Source organism: Doryrhamphus excisus, linkage group LG6, assembly GCF_037039965.1.
Source record: "Doryrhamphus excisus strain RoL-2023G ecotype Guam linkage group LG6, RoL_Dexc_Guam_v1.1, whole genome shotgun sequence".
NCBI lineage: Eukaryota > Metazoa > Chordata > Actinopteri > Syngnathiformes > Syngnathidae > Doryrhamphus > Doryrhamphus excisus.
Genome location: NC_136362.1, coordinates 7,325,930 through 7,340,069, shown reverse-complemented (window position 1 = coordinate 7,340,069; position 14,140 = coordinate 7,325,930). Strand labels below are relative to the sequence as shown.

Here is a 14,140-nt window from a genome sequence, read left to right as displayed (position 1 = left end):
GTTCTGTCTGGTTGGATTGTTGATCAGGAGAAGGTTCTGTGCGGGTTCCTCCAGGTCCACTTCCAGATTCACTTTGCAACAAGACGCTCCAACCTGGTGGAGTCCGAGACCGAGCCTACTGACTGACCGGAGTGGCGCTGGAGACTTCCTGTCAGGGCTCAAGATGTCTCTATGATGTCACACACACACACACACACACACACACACACACTACTAATTTTAGCAGGGGCAAACATTGCTGAGAGGTTCCGATGCTAAAAGCAGCTCCGTCACGAGGACCTGAGTCCTGACCTCAGGACTTCGCCCCTTTTCATGCAGACCTTGACGGACACGCGAGCCGGAAGTGATGTCACCACAAACAACTAACTTGATCAGAAATTTGTATTTGTTAAACGTGTATACACATAACTCTGTATCAACTTTGTCACATGACCTTTGTGTGTGCGTGTGGAGTCATAACACACACACACACACACACACACACATTGAGTCCTTGAAGATGATGTTGCTGCACAACAAGAATTTGAAACGGAAAAAGTCAGAATGATTAAATTTAGTTTAATTAAATTTGTTATTAAAGATAACATTAGTATTAATGATGAAATTATTATTGTAAATAACAACATTATTATTATTAATCATTACATCATTCTTATGAAAGGTTATTGTAAAATCTAACATATTAATGATAACATTATTATTGTAATTATATTATTTAAAAATAATATTCAAATTTAACTTTATTTACATTGTTAAGTATGAAATTATTGTCATGAGAGAGCATTATTATTAGATATTTTTATTTATGATTAAAGTAGTTGTAATTGTAGATTCAATTGTTATCAATACAATTACATTATTATTAGAAATCACATAATTATTCAAAATGTATTCAACTTTATTTAAGATAATTTATTTACATGATTAAAATGACGTTATTATTATTATTAGATAACATGATAATTATTATTGCATAGTACATTATTATTAAAGATTACATTAGTATTGAAAACGATTTCGAAATTAAATATTTTATTGTTTTTGAAAATTCATTTATTTTGTTATAGCACATTATTCATAAAATGACCCTCGGCCCCCACCGTAGTTTGATTGAAGCACGGTTCACGGTTGGCGGGCTTGTCAACGTGATGACGGTGGCTGTTGTGCTAGCATTAGCCATTTAGCATGGAACTAGCTAGGGGACGATTTTCAACATCTGGGTAAAACATATGTACATTATAGACATGTGATTGATCCTATTTATCATCATGTATTGTATCGAACTGTGGCAGAACAACATGAAATGAAAAGCACTAAATGAATAGAGAGCCACCATCTGTCATGGTGGACTTTGTTTGTGTACCACAATGATGCACATTAGCACTCAGAGTCACCAAATCTTACCTTGATGCCTTCCTACATAGTATCAGCATTCGGTAGCACGTATGAAGTGTAAGAAAAAAGGGGGGAAATACATCCTAATACATCCTAATACATCCTAATACATCCTAATACATCCAAATACATCCATACATTTCTCTGGACGTCGGAGAACGGTAGAAGGTGCGTTCAATGACTCTCAAAAAAGTAGGACAAATCGCAGCTCACACGAAACATTCAAAAACTGTGGGATTTCAAATGAATAGTTAGAGTATTGTAATAAAATAATATTAACTGTAATATAATGATGAATTTATAGGTATTTAATGTGTTTTAAAAGAGAAATAAGATTATATTGAGTTTGCAATTTGGATGAAATGTTTTAGGAATATTGCCCTAAGTTTTGGGTATTTTCATTTGTACATTTCAGAAAGGAAAGGTGCACTGAGGCAAATCTTTTATAATAATTATTTCTGAATGTATTGATATATATATAATATATATCATATATATAATATATATCATATTATTGATAAAAACATTTCTATCTGTGATTAAATGTGATTAACTCCGATAACTATGGACAAAATGCGTTTAATTACAATCAAATATGTTAATTAATAGACCTAATAGCCCTAATATTTCCTTATTATTATTATTATTAAAACTTACATTATTATTGTTATTATTATATATTTTATTATTATTTGTTAAATCCCTTTACATAAAATTTGATGTAATCATCTTTGTAGTTGCACATCGAATCGTTTACCACAAAGATTTCCCATACTTATATTATAGATCATCATATCATATTATATATAATAATATATAATATATAAAATATATAATACTATATATATGATAATTAAAAACATATTTCTATCTGTGATTAAATGGGATTAACTCTGAGTTAACTATGGACAAAATGTGATTAATCACAATCAAATGTTTTAATCAATAGACAGACAGCCCTATATTTTTAAACATTATTATTGTTATTATTTTTTAAAGATTATTGAACACCCCCAGCAGAGGTGGGAAAAAAATAACATGTGTGTGTGTGTGTGTGTGTGTGTGTGTGTGTGCGTGTGTGTGCAGTGCCCAGTTGAAGCAAGTGTTTTGACTCGGTTTAAACCTTCTTGTTTAGTTAGTCTCAGTTGTCAAAACAAATGACATCTTCACACTAAAATGATATACCGAGGACAACACACACGCAGTGTGTGTGTGTGTGTGTGTGGTGTGTGTGTTTGTGTGGTGTGTGTGTGCACAGATAGCAGCAGGTTAAACATTAATGGCGGCTTGTAAAGCTAACACCAAGACAGTGAACCTTTGGAGTTTGATATGATGGCCCCACATACACACACATAGACACACACACAGACACACACACACACACACACACACGGAGCGGTCAGAATGACACAGGTGTGAGTGGAGGAGGTTGATCTCTGAAATTGCTCAGGTGGGTTTTTCCATTTTTCATGCAAACAACCAGAAAAAGGACGTAAAGCTAGAAATTAAACCATAGGAGTTCATGTAGTTGTGGCGGGAGTGGAATGTTGGGGGGGGGGGGGGGGGGGGGGGTCAAACGAAGGCAGGACAGCGGCATGTCAAGCTACAAGCTAACATGCTAACATGCTAAGCGTGTGTGTGTTTTTCATGTTGTTTTTATTAGCCCTTATTGTCTAAGTCTAATTCTTCACCGCTTTTATTGTTTGTCATTTTGACCTGATTTTGAATGATTATTTATGACTTTTCATCATATTAATTATCACCAATCTTTTAATCGTCGCTCATCATTGCAACCTTCAACCTCACACCGCCCCGCTACCAGATTGGTGGATGAGGAGGTCACATGACCTCCCGAGCGCGGCGGTTACATGACCTGCGTCCGACACGCCATGGCCGCGGGTCAAGACGAGGCAACCTTTGACCTTTACTGTTGTTGTTTTGGCAGCGAGCGCCGCTAATTAGCTTGATTTGCTAAGCTGTCAATCAAAGTCAATGGAAACCAATCAGAAAGCAGGAGGGGACGGCCTTGCCGGGATGCAGAAGGAGGCGGGGCTAAGGGCGCTGATACAACGGACAGGATATCGTCTGCAACAGGTGAGGAGGCCGTATGTCGCTCGTCATCGTCCGAGCTAACGCTCTTCGTCTCAGGAGAACGGACAGCGGCGCTACGGCGGACCCCCGCCCGGCTGGGACGGCCCACCCCCGGAAAGAGGAAGTGAGATCTTTGTGGGAAAACTCCCGAGAGACCTGTTTGAAGACGAACTGGTTCCTCTGTGCGAGAAGGTGGGAATGACGCCATACCAGGAAGCTAAGCCGAGCTAGCACGTCAACTTCCTGTTTGCTTGCTTAGTTCGGGAAAATCTACGAGGTGAGGATGATGATGGACTTCAACGGGAACAATCGCGGATACGCCTTCGTCACCTTCGCCAGCAAACAGGAAGCCAGGGCGGCCATGAAGCAGCTCAACAACTACGAGATCAGGTGACCTTGGCGGACAAGTCGCCATGACGCCACGCATCAACGTCTTTGACTCCACCCCCTCTGTTCCAGGAACGGCCGCCTCCTGGGCGTCTGCGCCAGCGTCGACAACTGCCGTCTGTTTGTGGGCGGGATTCCCAAAAGCAAGAAGCGGGAGGAGATCCTCGCCGAGATGAGGAAAGTGACAGACGGCGTGGTGGACGTCATCGTGTATCCCAGCGCCGCCGATAAATCCAAAAACCGGGGATTCGCTTTTGTGGAGTACGAGAGCCACCGAGCTGCCGCCATGGCTCGCCGTAAACTGCTGCCAGGTAACGACACGGCGTCCGCCACGTCCTCCCGCACGTGACTTCCTGTCTGTCCTCACAGGCCGCATCCAACTGTGGGGTCACGCCATCGCGGTGGATTGGGCGGAGCCTGAGGTGGAAGTGGACGAGGACACCATGGCGACAGTGAAGATCCTGTACGTGAGGAACCTGATGCTGCAGACCAGCGAGGAGAGCATCGAGAAGGAGTTTAACGCCCTCAAAGCAGGTGACTGTGAACACATCACCAACGCGCCGCCTTTGTGACCTCTGACCCCAGTACTGCAGGCGCGGTGGAGCGAGTGAAGAAGATCCGAGACTACGCCTTTGTCCATTTCACACACCGCGAGGACGCCGTCAATGCCATGGAGGCCCTCAACGGGAAGGTAGGTTCCGGCATCGAACCTTCCGCCTTCCTCCGTTTACGCTCTGTCGCTAATCTCAGGTTCTGGATGGGTCGCCCATCGAGGTGACCTTGGCCAAGCCCGTGGACAAGGACAGCTATGTGCGCCACACGCGAGGAACGGGAGGACGAGGAAGTTCACTGCTGCAGACCGACTACGCTGCCTACACTCTGGGCCAGGTGGGAGGGGCTTAAACAGGACGTCCACTTAGTGAACGATGGAGGATGTTTGATGGCGGTTCTCTCCCCCCTCTTCAGGTGTACGATCCCTCGGTGGCGTACCTCGGTGCGCCGGTTTTTTACGCCCCGCAGGCCTACACCGCTGTACCGGGTCAGTTCCGCTTTCCGGCGGCCAAAGGTCACGTTGGGGGGCGTGGTTTGATCAGGACGCCATCGATTCGAGGTGAGGTGAATTTCGTCTTGTGTTTTTTCCGTTTGTACGTAATCACGTCTGCTGGTTGTTTTCATTCGCACAAGACCGGCTAATTGATTTGCGCTATGCTAACTAAGCTGTTCCATGCTAGGCTAAGTACTGCACTACGCTATGCTAATACTGTCCTATACTATGCTATGCTACACTATGCTAATGAACATGTTATATGCTAACAAGCACAGCTTATGCTCTGCTAACCAATAATCATGTTCTATGCTATGCTAGCTAGCACATTGGACACTAACATGTTGAGATTCCCAAAGTTCCGGTTGGAACGCTGGTCTTGTGGCGATGGAAACTCCAGTTGAGCGTTTAAATCACCAAAGATGGAGAATGTTCCGGAATGTTCCGTCTCGGCTCTCGTGTGTTTCAGACGATTGTGGTCGTGATTCGAGGTGATTTCATTGATTTCGCTGCCTTTTCGGTCTCCTGTAGAAATTTACATGACTGTACCTGTAGGGGCCGCTGGGGTGCGGGGGCTGGGTGGGCGGGGCTACCTTAGCTACGCTGCGGGAGGCGGAGCCATGTGCCGTGAAGGCGGGGCCTCCTTCGGGCCAAAGGCGGACAAGCAGGCGGAGGAGAAGCTGTACGACCTGCTGCCCGGCATGGAGCTGACCCCCATCACCCCGGCCGCCATGAGCCTGAAGGTCGGCGCCATTAAACCGGCGCCGCAGGTAAGGAGGCCATGCTGCCCCCCCAACCAAGGCGAGGGTGACATCGTGACCACAAGAGTTGTCGCCGCAGGTTTTGGAGGAGCTCTGTCAGAAGAACAACTGGGGTCTTCCCGTGTACCAGCTGCACTCGGCCATCGGGCCCGACCAGCGCCAGCTCTTCCTGTACAAGATCAGCATCCCCGCACTCGCCAACACGTACGGACCCGCCCCCACCGCCACTTCTCCTTTCCTGTCAGCGTCACCTGACTGACTTGCTTGCATCCGCAGGCCCCCCTTCACGCCCGCCAAGCTGAGCGCTGCCGTGGACGAAGCCAGGGTGCACGCGGCCGAGCACGTGCTGCACTCACTCGGCTTGCAAGCGGAGGGCGCCGCCGAGGCCGTGGCTGCGGTCACCTTCCCAGGTACGTGAAGGTCCGTACCCACCACTAACACGCTGGCAAGATGGCGTCCTGCCGCGTTGCGGGAAGTGAAGGCACGTCTGTCTCTTTCAGGTTACGCTCTGGCAAGCCCGGCGCCGTCGGCCGTTGCCTCCCAACTGAAGCAGGCGGTCTCTCTGGGCCAGGATGTGGCCGCTTATGCCGCCTACGAGGGTTACCCCGCCACCTTCGCTATGGCGGCGCGACACAGCGACGGATACGGCGTCTTTTAGGGCTTTTATTTTTGAAGGTGGCCTCAAATAAATCCCTTTGCTTCTTTTTGGCAAGTTTACGAGGTCCTACCTTGCTGGATGATCTTTTATTTTGAAGAGACAGTATTAAAGTGTTCAAGCACTTCCATCTTATTTTGATAAGCAGGACAAACAAATCTACTACTTCTACTACTTCCTGTCTGCTTCCAAACCCCAACTTTGATTGATTATTAAAACCATCAACCCAACTACGTATGTGCTCTTACACCTTACTATGAAGTACACCACTTCCTGTCAACCGGAAGGGAAGGGCTCTGACTCATTCGGTGGCCACGTGTTGGCTTCACAGCTGTGTGGCAGCTGCTCTTTCTCACCACAAGAGGGCGACATTACGCAGTTTAATGGGCCAACTCAGTTTCTGTCAAGACTGTAGGAAGGTGTTTTGGTGGTTTGCAACCACCTGACCAAAGAGGCACTTCCGGTATGACATTTGGTGGGTTGGGCCAAACATTTAAATACCGCCAAACACATTAAAAACAATCAGTTGTCGGCACATGTATGATGCATTTTCCGACTTCCGAATACGCTTGTTTGAACGTCACGTAAAATCCTGTCAATTGTTGAAACGCGATGGACAAAATAAAGTTTATTGCTGAAACAGGATTGACAAAATAAAAGTTTATTTGCCTTTCCTGAGCCCCAGCTTCTCCTCCACCTGCAAACGGAGTTCTTGTTTCTGGACCTGGAAACAGGAAGTCCGTCAGCTTCCCAAAGCACATCCAACTATGCTAACCCAACTATGCTAACCTTCCCGAACTGGTACCCTTTTCGTACCCTTCACGTTCCAGCAGCACTCATACGCTCGTTCATTCAACTTTACCTTTGCAGTCACGGTCAGCGGGAAGCTGTCGACGAACACCACGTAGCGAGGAATCTTGAAGTGGGAAAGCTGCGGACAGACAAAAAAATCCTTTACTGTCATTCCCGGCGACACACGCCACAATCAAGGTCACGCTGACCTTTCCTCTGCAGAAATTCTTGATGTCGTCTTCCGTGCACTCCTGGTCGTCCATGACTTTGACGCATGCACAAATCTCCTCCCCCATGCGGGGATCGGCCACACCCACCACCTGACACACACGGGTCAAAAGTGGGCGTTACAAGGAAGGCGTGAGAGGCGCGCGTGCGTTACTCGCCTGTACGTCCTTGACTTTGGGATGCGTGTGGAGGAACTGTTCGATCTCAGCAGGATACACGTTCTCGCCGCCACGGATGATCATGTCTTTGATGCGACCTTGGATGCGACAGTAGCTGAACGCGTCCATGGCGCCGAGGTCCCTGCCACGCGCACCCGCACACTCAGAACCACTGCGATGCCCTTCAAAACGCCAAGGTGGCGTTCCGGTGGACTCACCCAGTCTTGTACCATCCGTTTTTGGTGATGCACTCGTCCGTCTTGTCCCGGTCGTTCCAGTATTCCAACATTACACAGTATCCGCGGATCAGGATTTCACCCATCGAACCCAAAGGGACGACCTCGCCGCTCATCGGGTCCACGATTTTAGCCTGTGGGTACGCTCAGTTTGCGTGATGTGATCTTTTGGGTTTTTACATGTGGGGGCGTGGTCACGCCACCATGGGCGGTACCTCGGTGTGGTCCATGATGTAGCCCACGGTCTCAGACTTCCTGTCCAAGTTGTCCAACGGCGAGCCGCAGAAGGTGACGGGACTGTTCTCCGTGGTGCCGTACCCGATCTGTGCATCACAGGGGGAAAAAACAGCATAAAAACAAGGAAGACGGCGGCGCCGTGCGCCGTTACGTAAGAGCGACGGCGTGCCAGGAATGTTTGCAGGATGTGTGGGGGTGATGAAAGGTCAGCTGGCAGACACGCTTCCTCCTCACAGGAGCTTTAAGGTTTTTTTCTCCCTGTCAATGGCGACCAGTGTTCACCCGAGGGACGGCCTCCCGGAGCCGGGACTCCGCCCACTCACCTTTTCCCCCGCGCCCAGCCCGTCAGCCCACTCAGTCTGCGTGAGGACGCCATGCGCCGCATCAGCTGGTTGCTGCTGGGGACCTTCCTGATGGCCAGGGGGGCTCCCAGCCAGTGCCCGGGGCCCTGCCATTGCCACGGCGACCTGCAGCACGTCATCTGCGACGGCGTGGGCCTGAAGAAGATCCCGCGAGTGTCCGAGTCCACCCGGTTGCTCAACCTGCAGAGGAACGCGCTGGGCGGCGTTCCGAGCGGCGCCTTCAGCGAGAGCGGCGGCCTGGTGTCGCTGCACATGCAGCACTGCCAGCTGCGCCACGTCGCCGCCCACGCCTTCAAGGGGCTGACCAAGCTGGTCTACCTCTACCTGTCGCACAACCACATCGCCAGCATCCAGCCCTCCGCCTTCGACGACCTGGCCCAGCTCACCTACCTCCACCTGGACCACAACCGAATCGGCGAGCTGGCCAAAGGAATCTTCTCGCCGCTGGTCAACCTCTTCGTGCTGCGTCTGGACGACAACAAGCTGCGAGAGCTGCGGCCCGGCACCTTCAACGGTGCCAAAGACCTGCGCTGGCTGCACCTGAGCGCCAACGAGCTCACCACGCTACAAGCCGGGTCCTTGGACGCCGTCGAGAACCTGGCAGTCTTGCACCTGGACCACAACAAAATGGCCACCTTCCCCGCCGCCGCCATGAGCAAGCTGCGTGTAGTGGAGGAGCTGACGTTGAGCAGGAACCCTATGAGGAGCATCCCGGACCACGCCTTCCAGAGCTTCGGACGCTACATGGAGAAGCTCCACTTGGACCACATGGGCCTGGAGAAGGTCAGTGGGCATCGGACGCGTTCAAGCGCACACATGATTTGGTGTTTTCACAGTGGGAGGGGTCGAAGGTAAACACATTATTTATAGCCCGCGCACACAAGCGCCTCTTTGCACGCTTCCCGCCACAGCAGCAGCCGGGAGGCTGGAAGGCGGCCATCTTCCCCCTTTCCAGTGGCGGCGCTCCAGTGGAAATTTCCCTCATGGCGCTCAAGTCACACCTGGACGAAGCTTTTAGCGCCTGAGCGTGTTGACACACAGATGAGAGGAGCCTTTCACGCCGCCGCCGTGTTTGGGATGGCTTCCCACGCCCGGGAAAACCTGGAAAGTTTTCTTGGGGTTGAGACAGCCGGAGGGGGCGGGGGCAGTGGGCGGGGGGCGGTTGCATCCGACCCATGTGACCTTTGGACTGACTCTGTTTTCTTCTTGCAGTTGTCAGACGCCGCCTTCACGGGCGTGACGGCGCTCACGTCGCTTCACATCAACAACAACAAACTCCGTTCGCTTCCCCGAAGTCTCGACTTGTCTCGAGTCACCAACCTCACCGTGTCCAACAACCCGTGGAGCTGCACATGCCAGCTGGCGCCGCTCCGCAGGTAATAGCACGCACACGTGTGCACACGCACACACACACACACGTCAACCTCTCGTGTGTTCCCGCAGGTGGATGGACGCCAACCGAAACCGTCCGGATGCAGTGTGCGCTTCGCCATCGCCACAGCGAGGCAAGCAGATCCGAGACAGCGGCGCCTTCGCGGGCTGCAGGGTCAAACTCAAAAAGGCCAAGGCGGGCCCTCGTCACTGAACAAGTCCGAGTGCACAAGTCCCGACCAGAAACGTCCTGGCAGACGTCCTTCGGGGCCTGATTTTGTTGAACTTTCTGCTTGTTTGCTAGGATGGGAAGCTGTGCTCGCTCCGTCGCTCGTGTTAGCATCTAGCTTCCTGTTAGCAATCAAATTCAATCAAACTTTCAGCTCAATAAAACAAACATTTAACCTCCTTCTCTCAACCTTTGCTGCCAACGCTAATCCTGAAAGGCGGGCGCAACAAAATAAAAACACTTTCAGCTTACATCCACACGGGGGCGACATAACGCAGAGGGAATCAAACGTTGGAATAGTCTGGAAGCTACTTGTCTTGTTGGCCCACACGGCAAACACCTCAAACGTAGAAATGCTTCAAATAAAAAAAGACAAATATTCCTCAGGTCTGGCAACCCTGTTAGCCTAGCTAACATCCTACTAGCCTAGCTAACATCCTACTAGCCTGGCTAACATCCTACTAGTCCAGTAAAAAAAAAAAACGTTTTTACTGATGTTTCATAAAGCAAGTATAATGGTGCTACAAATATGAGAAGAGAATGACATATATAAGTAGACTTAAAGATATTAGTGTATGATTTAACAACACTCTAACAACTTCCTACTAGCATGGCTAACTTCCTTTTAGCCTAGCTAAGGTCCTACTAGCCTAGCTAACATCCTACATGCCTGGCTAACATCCTACTAGTCCAGTAAAAAAACGTTTTTACTGATGTTTCATAAAGCAAGTATAATGGTGCTACAAATATGAGAAGAGAGTGACATATACAAGTAGACTTAAAGATATTAGTGTATGATTTAACAACACTCTAACAACTTCCTACTAGCATGGCTAACTTCCTTTTTTAGCCTAGCTAACTTCCTGCTAGCGTGGCAATTCCTGGTAGTCTGGCTAACTTAGGTTTTGTTGCTGAACTTGTAGCATTTCTCCTCATGTATGCGTTTTTTTTGGGGGGGGGTTGCTGTTCTGGTTTTGGAACAATTTGGACGTTGCTACCCATCCACCATAGAGGGAAAAAACTAAATAAATAATAAGAAATTATTGACGTGAGATAATAATACTCCCATCATTTCCGATAGGACTTGTCCTCATTAAGCCTGTTCAAGTGTGAGACATGTCGCCCTCTAGTGGACATCAACACTCACTGTGACTTCCTTGATTCCCAAGGTGGAGATGATGGTCTTCACCAGCTCTGGAGGACACGGCGAGCCAGCAATTATGCCTACATACACACACACACTTTGAGTGGGAGGACACACACACACACACACACACACACACAAAGAGTGTCTCACCTCCGACAACAGTCGACAGGTCGTACTTGTGCACGTCGGGCTGGTGGGTCATGTCCACATACATGGTGGGCGTCCCGTAGACAAACGTGCACCTGAAATCAAATGTGCACGTGGGTCAGCAGCGACAGGAAGTGTCCCGACTGGCCGCCGACTGCCTCACTTTTCGCTCTCCATGGCAGCCAGGTTGGCTCTCCCGTCGTACGATGGCGACGGGAAGACGAGCGAGATGCCGTGCACGGCCATGCAGACGGAGCCGCCCACGGAGCCGAAGCAGTGGTACAGCGGCACAGGAAGGCAGACTCGTGTGGGCTGAGGACGATAAACACAAGGTGAGGGAATTGAACGGCCGTACTGTTTTCACGCGGCGTCCTCACCCGCCAGTCGAAGCCGACGCGTTTGCCCACGAAGAAGGCGTTGTTGACCATGTTGTGATGCGTCAAGGTGGCGCCTTTGGGACGTCCCGTGGTTCCCTGCCGACACACGTTTACAAGTACAAGGTGGTTGTCATGTGATCATGTGATCACAATCTTACAGAAGTAAACAGGATGTTGATGGGCTCATCGAAGGACAACTTCCTCTGAAGATCGTCAAGTTGATGCAGGAAGCGGCTGCTGCCCGCTTGCATCACGTCGTCCAAGTGGAACATTCCAGGTTGTCGGCTGTCCAGGACGATGACGGTGCGAAGGTCGGGAAGTCTGCAGACGAGCGCACGTTAGAGAAGCCAACGCCGACGTGTCGGGCGCGCTCGTACCTGCGGCTGTGGAGGTCGCCGGGTTGGCAAGAGTGGATCTCGGGGCAGATGTCTCTCAGCATGTCGCAGTACTTCTGGGTCTTGAACGTCTCGGGACACACCAGTGCTTTACAGCCGACCTACACACACACACGCACACGCACACACACAACTGTCACGCCGCCATCACGCAGATGCTAATGGCGGGTGACGTCACTCACCAAACGCAGCGCATACTCCGCCTCCTGCGATTGGTACGCCGGGTTCACGGACACCTGAAGAGCAGAAAATTCTGGGTTTACTTTGGCGAGCAGAGAGGAAGTTCCAAATGTCACTTCCTGTCCAGCACACGCACCATAATGATTCCTGCTTTGGCCGTGGCGAAGTGGAACAAGACCCACTCGTACGTGTTGGGCCCCCACATCCCCAGTCGCTCTCCCTTCTGCAGCCCCAGAGCCAGCAGGCCAGCGGCGGCGCGGTCCACCTGCACGGTGTGCGGCAACCATTACAGGAACATACAGCTTCACGTGACGCTACCAAAATAAAAGCACTCACGTCTTCTTGGAACTGGGCGAAGGTCTTGCGGACGCCATCTTGTACAAAGACCACGGCCTCTCGCTCGGGCCAGCGCTCCGCCGCCTTGAGAAGCACGTCGCCGACAGTGGCGTGCTGCAGCGTGAAGGAGGAAGTGCCGTGGGCGTAGCTGGTCGTTAGCGTGGGCATGATGGGCGGAGTGTCCACGTGGATGCCGCTACGGATATGGCAAACATCGTCTTTGGTTACATTTGGGCTGCTGAACAAACATTACACAACGTTGCCGTTTGTGTTCTGTTGCTAGGAAGAGAACAATAAAAGCCTGCTGCTCCTGATGGCGCAGACCTCACAGCTAGGAGACCAGGGTTCAATTCCACCCTCGGGCATCTCTGTGTGGAGTTTGCATGTTCTCCCCGTGCATGCGTGGGTTTTCTCCGGCTACTCCGGTTTCCTCCCATATTCCAAAAAAACATGCTAGGTTAATTAGCGACTCCAAATTGTCCATAGGTATGAATGTGAGTGTGAATGGTTGTTTGTCTATATGTGCCCTGTGATTGGCTGGCCACCAGTCCAGGGTGTACCCCGCCTCTCGCCCGAGGACAGCTGGGATAGGCTCCAGCACCCCCGCGACCCTCATGAGGAAAAAGCGGTAGAAAATGAATGAATGTTCCTGATGGGACTGGAGTCTGGTGCTTGTGTGTCTCACATCACATTACAGTGACATTACTGACACCTAGTGGCCAGTGTAGAACATTTCATATCATTACTGTCCTCTCAACGCCTTGTCATTATATTTTACTTCATTTAGTCATTTTAATGCTCGGAAATGCTACATTTAGCCCCCCAAATTTTGTTTGTTTGTAAAGTTTTGTTTGTTTTTTTTAAAAAATACTTTCCCCCCCCCCAAACAGAACACAAATCCTCACATCAACAAACTTTTTCTAACTACTGAAAGGTGTCGGTGTTTTTTTATTTCTAACATAGAATAATCGTCACTAAGGAATGTGTAGGAAGAGTACATCAAGTCCCCCCCCGCCCATCCCCCCTCCTCCTCATGTTTATGAAAGAAAGCAGACCCACCCTGGCTTGGGGTCTTTAATCTCCTCATGTTTTATCAAGAGTTGTTTATGAGATAACACGCCATCAGCCGCAGAGTCGGGAAACCAAAAAAAAACGAGCTACTGAATTTGGATCTTTTTATCCCCCGCAGCTGTTTTGAATTCCTTCACAACATTCCAACATTGCCGTGGATTTTCTCCTGACGTAACGTCCCCGTTAACGACTTCCCAAAGGAGCCAAGCGGACCGAACGTGAGCACGGATCCCAACGTTTAGGAGACGTTACGCGTCCCGGCGGGCCCAATCACTGCACGGCATTCGTTTTGGTTAGCGACACAAGACGGAACCAACTCACCGACTGGACTCTCCTCGTCTCCAGGGGCGCGCAAAGTTAGTTCTTCCATTGCAAAGTGTGCAAAGTGCGGACTTCTTGCGAAGAAAAGAGCGCAAAGCGACGTTACCTATCATGTTGTCGCTCAGGGACAACTTGTTCTGTTCCGGAAAAACTAGAAGTGGACATAGTTATGATAATGACGGCCTGCAGGGGGCGGTGCTTCACACAAGCGGAAACGTT

At 49.8% G+C, this 14,140-nt stretch overlaps 3 protein-coding genes across 6 annotated transcripts; 2 read left to right on the top strand and 1 right to left on the bottom strand.

Moving 5' to 3' along the window:
* Positions 1-26: 26 nt before the first annotated feature.
* On the bottom strand, positions 27-14,062 carry acsf2 (acyl-CoA synthetase family member 2). 2 transcript variants are annotated; one of them, XM_078791332.1, is made up of 16 exons: positions 13,922-14,062; positions 12,530-12,725; positions 12,330-12,458; positions 12,196-12,249; positions 11,996-12,114; positions 11,777-11,939; positions 11,619-11,714; positions 11,405-11,553; positions 11,245-11,336; positions 11,095-11,171; positions 7,964-8,071; positions 7,731-7,882; positions 7,513-7,654; positions 7,336-7,446; positions 7,197-7,265; positions 27-169 (listed from the first exon to the last, which is right to left on the bottom strand). In XM_078791332.1, exons 1-16 carry the CDS (start codon positions 14,032-14,034, stop codon positions 152-154), a joined length of 1,788 nt encoding a protein of 595 aa, XP_078647458.1. In that variant the 5' UTR covers positions 14,035-14,062; the 3' UTR covers positions 27-151. The 2 variants fall into 2 exon arrangements, with proteins under 2 accessions (XP_078647458.1, XP_057925240.2); XM_058069257.2 differs by lacking the exon at positions 27-169 and adding an exon at positions 6,980-7,058.
* On the top strand, positions 2,702-6,391 carry a1cf (apobec1 complementation factor). 3 transcript variants are annotated; one of them, XM_058069259.2, is made up of 13 exons: positions 2,702-2,845; positions 3,341-3,489; positions 3,544-3,678; positions 3,746-3,876; positions 3,946-4,184; positions 4,243-4,407; positions 4,467-4,564; positions 4,624-4,761; positions 4,840-4,984; positions 5,474-5,688; positions 5,759-5,883; positions 5,956-6,089; positions 6,180-6,391. In XM_058069259.2, exons 2-13 carry the CDS (start codon positions 3,388-3,390, stop codon positions 6,335-6,337), a joined length of 1,785 nt encoding a protein of 594 aa, XP_057925242.2. In that variant the 5' UTR covers positions 2,702-2,845; positions 3,341-3,387; the 3' UTR covers positions 6,338-6,391. The 3 variants fall into 3 exon arrangements, with proteins under 3 accessions (XP_057925242.2, XP_057925241.2, XP_057925243.2); XM_058069258.2 differs by having other exon boundaries at positions 5,450-5,688; XM_058069260.2 differs by having other exon boundaries at positions 5,450-5,688; positions 5,956-6,099.
* On the top strand, positions 8,299-10,420 carry chad (chondroadherin). Its single transcript, XM_058069266.2, has 3 exons — positions 8,299-9,130; positions 9,560-9,723; positions 9,791-10,420. The coding sequence occupies exons 1-3, from the start codon at positions 8,360-8,362 to the stop codon at positions 9,930-9,932; spliced, it is 1,077 nt and encodes a 358-aa protein (XP_057925249.2). The 5' UTR covers positions 8,299-8,359; the 3' UTR covers positions 9,933-10,420.
* Positions 14,063-14,140: the final 78 nt, after the last annotated feature.